The 12052-nt window shown below is 43.7% G+C and overlaps 1 protein-coding gene across 12 annotated transcripts in view; it reads left to right on the forward strand.

The window, feature by feature from the left end:
• The window catches only part of MARK3 (microtubule affinity regulating kinase 3), a 113652-nt gene that overhangs the window by 2983 nt on the left and 98617 nt on the right, over nucleotides 1-12052 (forward strand). For 8 of the 12 annotated variants that reach the window (XM_043516761.1, XM_043516764.1, XM_043516762.1 and 5 more), the window contains exon 2: nucleotides 11873-11911. The exons of the other annotated variants lie outside the window; for them this stretch is intronic. In XM_043516761.1, coding sequence (XP_043372696.1) covers nucleotides 11873-11911 — 39 coding nt within the window. The remainder of the gene's footprint in view (nucleotides 1-11872; nucleotides 11912-12052) is intronic. 12 annotated transcript variants of the gene reach the window in all.

The raw sequence follows: 12052 nt of genomic DNA on the forward strand, positions 1-12052 counted from the left end.
GAGAAGAATGAGGGGGGATTTGATAGCTGCTTTCAACTACCCGAAAGGGGGTTCCACAGAGGATGGATCTTCTAGACTGTTCTCAGTGGTAGCAGATGACAGAAAGAGGAGTAATGGTCTCAAGTTGCAGTGGGGGAGGTTTAGGTTGGATATTAGGAAAAACTTTTTCACTAGGAGGGTGGTGAAGCACTGGAATGGGTTACCTAGGGAGGTGGTGGAATCTGCTTCCTTTTGAAGTTTTTAAGGTCAGGCTTGACAAAGCCCTGGCTGGGATGATTTAGTTGGGGACTGGTCCTGCTTTGAGCAGGGGGTTGGACTAGATGACCTCCTGAGGTCTCTGTCAACCCTGATATTCTATGAAACCACTTTAGAAATTGTTTAAAACTGGTTCTATAATTTGGTTTAAATCCTAGTTTAATACTTTGGAAACATGTTATTTAACATTGGGGCTAGAGTTGAAGTTTTTTCCATGCAGGGTATTTCATTCTGCTTTCAAAATACAGAACAAACTCCTTAGTAATTTTCTTAATTAATGTACAGTGCTTGTCACCTTTGCTTACAGATATGTCACTTTATACTCTAATCAAAGCAAATTTGCAGGTAAAGCAAAACTGAGCTGGGTGACCACTTGGGAATACCTATAGTGAGTAGTAGTGTGATTCAGTAGGCTAATTCTTCCTTTTTAGTCACACTGAACCAAAACCCAAGTATATGGTACTGTACTGCTTGAGGTGCTGCCTTTCAGATGTCGTGACCATCAATGATAAAAACATTTGCTCTGTGATCTTTAATGTAAAGTGTTGTTCTGGCCAAATTTAAACTCTGATATTTACATTCTTTCTGCCTAAATCACCTCTAAATTCAGTTGGGTACAAAATTAATTTTATTCCTATTTTAATTCTAAAATATAGTATCATTCACTACTAGTCTAACTGTTCTTCCACCTCCAAGTATTTTATTGGAAGGTAAAATGAAGCCTTAACTACCTAGATGAGGCTTAATTAGTTAATGTTCCTAAAGAACTTTGATCTTTAGATGAAAGGTGCTTAGAAATGCAAAGTATTCAGGGAGCCTTTTGGCCATGGTCATGGGATCCCTTAATGTCTTCTGTATACTAGGAAAATTACCTAGTGCTGATAAAGGGTGCAGTTTAACCAGTGTTAAGCCTGGTTTAACTGCACATGTAGGCAAGGCCTCATCATCAGTGCTTAATTTTTTTTGTAATTTTTTTTGTAATTTTTTAATAAAGGCAATGTATAGCTCTCTTTGTTACCGAAAGATCCTTCAAAACGTAAACCATTAGAGTGGAAAATTTGTGTCAGTGGTTTTCCCTTAAGGCCATTGGCATGTTTCCCAGCCAAGAAGGGCTGGCCATTAAGGTTCAAGAATCTGTGGCCAGGAGTCCCTTATATTTCTCAGGAAAAGGATCGGGGTGACTCATATGTAGGGGAGCTATCTGACTTCCACTGATAACATGAGGACTGCTGCAGGCTGGCTGACTGCCTGAAAATGAGCTCTGAGCTACCATTGTAACTTCTGGCCACAAGGGTGGAGCAGTTCATCTGAGGAACCTGCGAAGCTGAAGGCTGTTGGCCAAACCTACTAAGTCTCCCAGTATTTCAGGGAGACTCCCATTTACCACCAAAAATTCCCAACTCTTGATTTAGTAATGTTGTCACCCGCATAAAAATCCATTTAGGTCAAATTAAAAAATTCAGTTATATTACCCAAAATCGTATGCATCAGCCTCTCTCTCTCCCTCAGTCAATGAGAGACTGATGCACATGTGTGGCTGACTCATAAGATTCTGGGTAATGTAGTTCAGGGTCTGTAAAGTGCTATTTAAAGTAAGAGGATGAAACAAGGCATCTTGTGGCCCGCCCGGGGCTTACCCTGAACAATCCGTGGACCAAGTTTGGGAACCCCTGCTCTAGAGAACAGAGAATGGGGCAAATAAATGGATAGAATGAGAGGAAGGTTTCCTCTTGGAGAGAAGATGAGGAAACTGTAGATAGAAATGAGAGGAAATATAAATGGTATGGAAATCCTTAGAATCAATGAGATTTTAAAAAAACATGAAGAAATGGAAGGGGTGAGATGACAACTTTCAGGCTAATTCATTTTATTTATTTATACTTCTATTTTATTGTATTTCCATTACATAAACTGTACATCTGTAAAGGGATGAGGTGACTATTTTGAGCACTTATTAATTTTGCTAACTACTCTGAATTCTAAACTTTAAATAATTGGAGAAAAATAACTACAATTTGCCCTTTAGTAATCTTCATGTCCATAGCTAATGTGGTGGATTACCCATTTAAAAAATGTTGAGATGTTGGCAACTATTACTCCCGAGGGCATTCTGTGTCAAAAAAATAAAAATTCTGCAAGTTTTATTTGTCAGTAAATAAATGCAGAGGCTCCACATGGCAGTGCAGCGCATAGGCCACTGGCTGCATGAAAGTGGGAGATCACCCTGCAGTTCCCCCGCTCCCACCCTGTGGACACGGACTCAGCTGAGGCTGCACCTGACTCTGACACAGTACAAGGCCTGGGTCTGCCCCAGAAACACTCTGGGGCCCTGCCCCTCTGCGCCAAGCACACCAGGTGTGGGCAGGCAGGCTCAACCAGCAGGATGCAAGTGTGAAGGCGCTCAGTGTGGGGGGATCCAGGTGTGGGGTGAGAGGGTTCTCTGTGGGACAGTCTGGGTGCAGGCAGCTTAGTGTTTGGATACACAGAGGCTCGTTAGGGGGGGTTCCAGGTGCAGGGGCAATGGAACTCTGCAGGGGCTTTCAGGTGAAGGTGGTTGGGGCTCAGTATAGCAGTGTGGGGGTCTCAGCAGGGGAGTGTGGGTGCTGGGGGAGTGGGGTAGGGTCTGAGTGCAGCTAGTTGGGGGTAAGTGATGTGGGGGCTCAGGGTGGAGTGGCTCATCAAGGTGGGGGTTTGAGTGCAGGGAGCTCAGTGAGGGGGTGGTCTGAGGTTCAGGGATGGGAGTCTGGAGGCAGGGGGTCCGGGTGAGGGGGGCTCCAATGCAGGAGTTGAGGTTCAGTGGGGTGGGGTTTGGGTATGGAGTGCTAGGGGGTTCTGGGTGTACGGGGTGAGGCTTGGCAGGAGTGTCTGGGTATGGAAGGTCCGGATGCACGGGGGTTGGGAGGATGGGGGAGCAGCTCCCCATACATTGACCCCTCCCCCCCTGCCCCTGCAGCTGAGGAGTGATGGGGGCAGGAAGCAGAGGAGGATGCTGAGCTTCCTGCAGTTGGGGGAGGTTTCTTTGGGTTGGCCTGACACAGCCCCAGCCACTCCTTGCAGGGGAAGATGAAGTCCCATCTCTGACGGGTTCGGATACAGAGACCCCCTTCGGAATGTCACCTGATGTGCTGGAATTACCTTTGAGCCTGTTTTCCGCTGCCAGCTTTAGACTCCAGAACCCTGACTTGTTGAGCCAAACACACTAGTCTGCTGCAACACAGACCCAGGTCTGGTCCATACCCCCAAAGCTGCAGACTTCAACCAAAAACGGCTCACCAAGTTACCTATTTCCAGCACCCAGACACCCAGTTCCCAGTGGGATTCAAACCCCAAACAAATTTGTTTTACTCTGTATGAAGCTTATATAGTATAGGGTAAACACATAAATCATTTGCCCTTTATAACACTGATAAGAATGGCCCTACTGGTCAGACCAAAGGTCCATCTAGCCCAGTATCCTGTCTTCCAACAGTGGCCAGTGCCAGGTGCCCCAGAGGGAATGAACAGAACAGGTAATCATCAAGTGATCCATCCCCTGTTGCTTATTCCCAGCTTCTGGCAAACAGAAGATAGGGACACCATTCCTGTCCATCCTGGCTAATAGCCATCGATGGACCTATCCTCCATGAATTTATCTAGTTTTTTTTTTTAACCCTGTTATGGTCTTGGCCTTCACAGCATCCTCTGGCAAGGAGTTTCACAGGTTGACTGTGTGTTGTGTGAAGAAATGCTTCCTTTTGTTTGTTTTAAACCTGCTGCCTATTAATTTCGTTTGGTGACCCCTAGTTCTTGTGTTATGAGAAGTAGTAAACAACACTTCCTTATCTCCTTTCTCTACACCAGTCATGATTTTATAGACCTCAATCATATCTCCCCTAGCCATCTCTTTTCCAAGCTGAAAAGTCCCAATCTTATTAATCTCTCCTCATACGGAAGCCGTTCCATACTCCTAATAATTTTTGTTGCCCTTCTCTGAATCTTTTCCAATTTCAATATATCTTTTTTGAGCTGGGACAACCACGTCTGCACATAGTATTCAAGATGTATTTCTTGAGTGGTAACAGCTAATTTAGACCCCATGATTTATATGTATAGTTGGGATTATGCTTTCCAATGTGCATTACTCTGCACTTGTCAACATTAAATTTCATCTACCATTTTGTTGCCCAGTCACCCAGTTTTGAGAGATGTGTAGAGAGAGAGATGCACAGCTGTTTGCTCCTCCAGGTATTAATCACTTACTTTGGGTTAAATAACAAAAGTGATTTTATTAAGTATAAAAAGTAGGATTTAAGTGGTTTCAAGTAATAACAGACAGACTAAAGTAAGTTACCAAGCAAAAAAAAAAACAAAACAGGCATGTCTAAGCCTAATACATTAAGAAACTGAACAAAGGTAAATCTCGGCCTCAGAGATATTCCAATAAGCTTTTTTCACAAACTAGACTCCTTCCTAGTTTGGGCCCAATCCTTTCCCCTGGTACAGTTCTTGTTAGTTCCAGCTCAGGTGGTAACAGGGTTTTTTCTCATGACTGCAGCCCCCTTTGTTCTGTTTCACCCCCTTTTATAGCTTTGGCACAAGGTGGGAATCTTTTATCTCTCTGGGCCCCCACCCTTCCTTCTAAATGGAAAAGCACCAGGTTTAAGATGGATTCCAGTACCAGGTGACATGGTCATATGTCCTGTGAGCACCCCCCAAGCCTCTTTTTTTTCCCGGGCTGACTCTCAGGAACACTGGAAGGCTTACAAGTAAGCAGAAAGAAAAGGAGTACTTGTGGCACCTTAGGGACTAACAAATCTCTAAGGTGCCACAAGTACTCCTTTTCTTTTTGCGAATACAGACTAACACTGCTGCTACTCTGAAACAAGTAAACAGAGCCATTTACAACCAATTGCCCTGGTCAATCGGAGCCATCAAGATTCTAAACCACATTAATGGCCCACACTTTGCATAATTACAATAGCACTTAAGAGTAATACTTCATATTTCTAGCTTCAGATACAAGAATGATACATTTGTACAAATAAGATGAACACGTTCAGTAGATTATAAGCTTTGTAATGATACCTTACAAGAGACCTTTTGCATAAAGCATATTCCAGTTACATTATATTCACCCTCATTAGCATATTTCTATAAAACATATGGAGTGCAACATCACACCATCCTCTCCTGCCGCCAGGCCAACTGGGACTAGTAGCTGATCCTAGCTCAGGGTAGGAGCCACTGGCTGGGGTGTCCCCAGCCCCGTAGTGATTTACCTCTCCGCTGGCTGCTCCGGATGCCTGAAACAATGTACCTGCACTGCTAGAGAGTGGTGTGCGACTGCTCTTGCAGCTTCCCTTTCAGAAAGTCATTTTTCTGTGGGGAAGCAAAGAAATCTGTGGGGGACATGAATTCTGTGCACTTACAGTGACACAGAATTTCTCCAAGAGTAAACTATGCTTGCACAAACCACACCACAAGTAGGTGGACTCCACTTCTGCAAAAGGAGGTTCCTGGTAGCTCTGAAGTCCAGTCACTCCCTTTTTATTTCAAATGAGTGAGCGAAGTTTGGTGTGGGCCCAAAAATTCATCTTACTAACCCTCCCAAAATCCCAAGTCTGGCTCTGAAAGTATTATAATATTATTTAAAGTACATTAATTTGTGCAAATTAGGGTGTTTGCGGACAATCTGGAAGATTAGATTTGATTTATGCAATGTTTACCAGAAATGTCCTATTATAAATAGAAGTATGTAACCGGAAGGCTATCTCTGGCAAAATGAAATTAGGGTCAGAAAAATCCTGTGTACCTATTACCAAAAGAGGGGGTTTTTTTAGGTTCTTCCTCCTCTCTCCCCCCCCCCCCCCCCGAGGGATAGCTCTCCTTGAACGTTTTCATAAGATATTTTAAACACTGAGATAACTGAGAAGAGAAGGTTCAGAGGTGACTTCATTACTGTCTGTAAGTACCTATATATGGAACAAATATTTGATAATGGGTTCTTCAGTGTAATGGAGAAAGGTATGACACCATGCGATGGCTGGAAGTTGAAGCTAGACAAATTCAGATTGGAAATAAAGCATATATTTTTAACAGTGAGTTTAACAGTTGGAACAATTTACTGAGGATCATGGGAGCTATTCCATCACTAGCAATTTTTAAATGATGATTGGATGTTTTTCTAAAAGATATGGTCTGGGAACTATTTTGAGGAAGTTCTATGGCCTGTGTTATATAGGAGGTCAGACTAAATTATCATAATGGTCTCTTCTGGTCTTGGAACCTGTAATTGCTATAAATTAAATTGCCATCTTCACTTAGAAGAAATTAAATATTAATAACATTATATAGTTACATGGGAAACTAATATAGTTACATGGGAAACTCCACATGAAATGTTTTGTGCTTATCACAAATTTAAATTAAGAGTGTGAAATATACTCCTTTGGATTTTTTAGTAATTGGGATACCTTTAAATACAGCATTGTACTTCTGGACTACATCCAATATATTTGACTATTCTTGCAGTGTACTAAGAGTTAATAGTTTGACATGTTAAAGTTAGGCATGTGACATGCCAGTTTGAACTACCCTGAATCATCTAATCCAATGGTTCTCAAACTTTTTTTTTTTTGCGGACCTCTTGAAAATCGCTGAGGGCCTTGGCGGACCACTTAATTATATTTCCAAATGTTGTTTGTACCGTTAGCTAACTATTGTAAAGCACTTTGGATAAAAGCGCTATATAAAAAAACCCCTTAATAATTAACATTGCTTTTGTTCTACAAATAAAAGCACGCAACTCGTATTTTAATGGATATGCCCTCTCTCCCCTGCCGAGGCAGCCCCTGAGCTGGGGCTGGGAAGGAGGAGGGTCTCTCCCTCTCTCCCCTGCCATGGCAGCCCCTGATTTGGGGCTGGGAAGGAGTTGGGGGGGTCTCTCCCTGGCAGCTGCAGCCCTGGAGCTGGGGAAAGTCACCTCTTTCTCTGGATGCTGCAGCCCTACACATCCCAAATTCCCCCCACTCCCTCTTTTCATCCCACTGCCCCCTCCCACCTACCCCCTATTCACCCAAAGAACACCACCTCACCTTACATGTGTGTCTTTTCCAGGGTCCAGGCACCTAATTAGTGGAGCCGTGCCTGTGTGCACCTTAGAGGGAACTATCTGTGGACCACCTGAATGGAGCTGGTGGACCACTGGTGGTCCACGGACCACAGTTTGAGAACCTCTGATGTAATCTGTATCTCCCAAGTTCACAAAATACAGTTTTGCATTTTGATTAAGTGGTTTCCATTCTTTCTGTTTTACATCACATGCACAAACAACTAAAAGAAAACTGTACCCCTCTAGCTTGACCCCGAAATCTTGCAAAGAAACCAAACAACTCCTCATTGACTAAAAATCGAGAGTGGTGCAAACATAGATAATTCTGGCTAAGATTGGAGGTAAGTGTCCCTCTACATTCCCTGTTTCTCACGATAGCATATGTTTTCTCTACTTCCTCACACGCTTGGTCAAATACCACCTCTTTCTGGGACTGTGCTGGCACAAAAATGGGAGAGACTAAGGGCTTGTCTACACTTAAAGCACTGCAGCAGCCATAGCTGCGCTGCTGTAGCACTTAGTGAAGACACCACCTACACCGACAGAAGGGTTTCTCCTGTGCATATAGGTATACCATCGCCGAGAGTTGGTAGCTATGTTGACAGGGAGAAGCTCTCCTGTCAACCTAGCACTGTCTGGGCCAGGGGTTAGGTCAGTTTAACTACATCGTTCAGGGTGTGGATTTTCCACACCCCTGAGCAGCATACATGTACTGACATAAGTCGCTGGTGTAGACCAAGCCTAATCAAGCTGCTTTTGAGGATGGGAGAATACCTTGTTCTGTTTAGAGTGGAGAATGTCCACCACTTAAATATGTAAAAGTTGAACTGCAATAGCGATATACTTAATAGACTATATATGCATGTAGGGGTTGATTTTTGAGGGGTGCTGAGCACCCGTAGTTTCATATAAATCAGTCTCTTGAGGTCCAATTTAATAAGTATATTTATGGGTCAAAGCATGTGTCTTCTAAAATGGCATCTTGTTGTGCCATTGTGTATCTAAGCTTTTATATCAGATTTATTCCTGCAGGATTAAAAGTCTAAACAAGGTTTTTCTAACTGCAAGCTTGACCTGGTGTCTGGGTCCTTTTCGTTTCATACATAATTACTAACGATGATTCTGGAACCAACTTAGTTGGCAATTTTATTGATGATGCAGAGTAGAATGTGGCTTGCTCCTCTTCCGCTATTACTCTCCAGTGCTGATGTCAGTAAATTAAAGCAAATATTACTTGGAAAATGATAAATTTCAGATCCAGATATGTGAATATCAAGTGCCTTAAAGTTTATTTTCTAAACGCTTCCACACTTGGGTATATTTTGTATTAAACAGGATTTCTATATTGGGTTTTGCAACCTGTGATTAGCACTAGACAACAAAGTACACTTCTGTTTTCATATGGTATATGGAGTATGGCTCTCACTGATCATCTGCTGTGTCTGATGGAACTGAGAAAAACCAGCAATGTGACTACACCGGAAGGGATCTCCGAGGCAGAGTAGCAGCACTCTCAGTAGCCTATTGGCCAACAAGAGCAATTTGTCTTTTGTCTATGGTTACTGAGCCTTAACTAGCAAATTATTCCCAATTCTGGATCTTTGGTGTTATGATCACCAGCTTTATCACTGAGCTTCTGTCCACAGAACTCTTGTTGTCCTACACAGTTATTAGTATTTCTCATGCAGAGCTAACACAAAACATTTGAGGGATGGAAATTTCTTTGCCATATATGGCAGGGCATCACATGTCCTGTTGTTGGCCAGTCAGTGTTGTTAGCCCTCTCATGTCTACTGAATGCAGTGTTTTGGGGCTCTGTCACATTTGCTGAGACTAAGTGGGTGTGTCCCCATTTCAATTATTTTCCCTCCAGGGGAATTAGGGGTATGTGTCATGATGTCTAGGCTATTTGTACTAAAGATTAATTTCTCTCTTTTTTTTTTTTTTTAAACTGATTGTTGTTTGGCAAGCGTGACCTTGTTTAACTGGCCAGTCAATTTCATTGAGTGTCATACTAGTTGGACAAATGGCAGAAGATTTTCTGTCTGAGGCCGTAACACTGTATTTTCACAATAAATTGTTTCTTTTTGAGAGCAAGACTCCAACTTGGAACCATCCAAACCATCTCACTAAATGCTTATGGTTTAGTGATAGACGGTTCCTTTATCCACTTCGTTAGTCAAATTCACATTGACCATAATGGTGTGATGGCACATGTATAAACTATTACTCCTGGGGGAATTCTGCGCCACTGCACATGCGGAGAATTTATGTCCCCCACATTTCTTTGCTTCCATGCAGAAAAATGACTTTCTGACGAGGAATCAAAGGGAAATGACGAGTGGTCATGTGACCCTCCTCAGAAGTATGTTTCTGGTGCCCAGGGCAGCCAGTAGAGAGGTTAATGACTGTAGGGCAGGACACCGGACTGGGGAAGACCCTGCTGGTGGCTTCTCCCTGCGTCAGGCTCAACTGCTAGTCGCGGCTGGGCTGAGGAGCACAGGACTTCCTCTTCCCCTGCATGGCATTTGGGGTCGGGTCATACACACCCCCAGATTTCTTCTCCAGCTTCAGGAGGCTCTGCAAACTCCCCCCCCCCACCACCCCTGCTTCCTGCACCCATCGCTCCTAAGCTACAGGGGAAGGATCCCTGTACAGGGAGCTGCTCCCCCGTCTGCCCAGCCCCTGAGCATCCAGACCCCCTCATACCTAGACCCTCCCACCGAGCCTCATCTCCCCCTTCACTCAGAAACCCCCCCCATGAGCCCCACTTCCCCTGCACCATCCCGACGAGCTGCCCACACCTGGATCCGCACCCCACCGAACCCCAACCAGCTGTACCTGGATTCCAACTCCGAGCCCCATTCCCCCAGTGTCTGGACCCTGCAGTGTGCTCCATGCCCAGACCCCCCCATTTTGAGCCCCAACCACCTTCACCTGGACCTCCCTTCAGAGTCCCATTACCGTTGCATCCAGAACCCCCCAACAAGACCCTATGCATCCAGATCCCCCCCGTACCCGGATCCTCCACTGAGCTGCCCGCACCTAGATTGCCTCACACAGAACCCTCTCAACCCACATCTTTACCCCCCCACACTAAGCCCCTCCACACTTGGATCCTGCCTTGCTGAGCCTGCCTACCCACATGGAGGGGTGGGGCCCTGGGGTGTTTCTGGTGCAGGCCCAGTCCTTGCGCTGTGTCATGGTTGGGTGCAGCCTCACCACTGAGTCCATGTCCCAGGGAGGAACTGCACAGTGATATTCCACCTCTATGCGGTCAGTGGCATGTGCTCCCCAATGCCATGCTGGAGCCTCCATGTTTGATAAATAAAATCTGCAGAATTTTAAAATGTGTGCAGAATTTTTATTTTGGCACAGAATGCCTTCAGGAGTAAAACTATGTACTTCTGCTAATGCTCTAGGGGCCAGATTCTGTCCCAAGTCCTTACTCATGTTGAATAGTACTATGCATAGTCCCATAAATGTCAATTGGATTATGTGTGAAGTAAGGTACTACTACTCAGTGTGAATGAGGGGAGTGAACCTGGTCTTAAATACCTTATGGTGCTCTAATATTTCCAGTAACTTGATAATGTGACTTATTAAATGGGAATGGGAAACTAAATTAAATTCTACTTCACCTGTATTAGAAATAACACTAGGTTACTATGAAACTGAATTTCAGACATCCAATATGTTATATTTGCATTCTGTATCCGGGCGTGGACAATGAAAAAACTTGTCAGTTCCTTGGTTTTACTTAATTTCTCAAATATTTGCATGATGTTTGAATTATAAATATTGCAGGGAATGGGATTTTTAACATTTTTCCATAGAAATTTAAAAAAGCATACATGGTACAGCTAGTTAAATTGACAGGATTCTTATTGGCTCCATTACTTTCTATATAGCAGCCATAAACATTGATAAGTCAGGTCACTTTACTTTGCTGTAGCACAAAGCTATGGGTGACAGCAGGGGCAATGGAGAGGTCTACAGACGTTGGAAGACAGCACTATATATTGGCTTATGTTTGCTTGCTATGGGGAAGGCTGTCGTCATAACCGCATGAGCTAGAGACTTCAATTTTTTAAGACAGTTTTGGTTCTGCAGAAATTGATATCATTGGCCTCCCTCTCAACAAAGCTTTATAGAAAGCCTGAGTGAGCACGTACATGTTTTTTTCAAACCCTGTGCGTAGTCTCATACTTTATGCCCACTGGAAGAATTTATAATAAAGTTCCATTTACCCCAGGTTTTCCCAGCTCTATTAGCAACTTCCTAGAGTACTATATTTAACTCTGAAATCTTACTAATTAGTGAATCTAATCATCCTCTCTGTCTTGAGTGTTCCTGATGCACCCATCGGGATCTCCAAGCTCTGAATATTTAGATGTAATGTAGAGCTAACATTGTCCAAAGGAATGTCAACTGTGTGCTCCTCCATGCTTCATTTGCTTTTTCCTTTTTTCCTTCTTCTCTTATCTTTTTTCTCTTCATGCTTATCATTATCTGGCCTTGAGAAAGGATGTCGTCTCTTCACTGGGGGAAGGCTTTTGTGAAAAGGTGGGTTTTGCATTGTGTTCTGAAAGCTGAGGCTCAATCAGATCTCTTGCAGTAAGGTGTTTCACAACTGCGAGGTCCTGTGTGCCTCCTCCTTAAATGTCTTCCTGGAGTCAGAATCCCCATGGAGTAAAGCTGTCTTTC

This window comes from Dermochelys coriacea, chromosome 6 (genome assembly GCF_009764565.3).
Source record: "Dermochelys coriacea isolate rDerCor1 chromosome 6, rDerCor1.pri.v4, whole genome shotgun sequence".
Classification (NCBI taxonomy): domain Eukaryota; kingdom Metazoa; phylum Chordata; order Testudines; family Dermochelyidae; genus Dermochelys; species Dermochelys coriacea.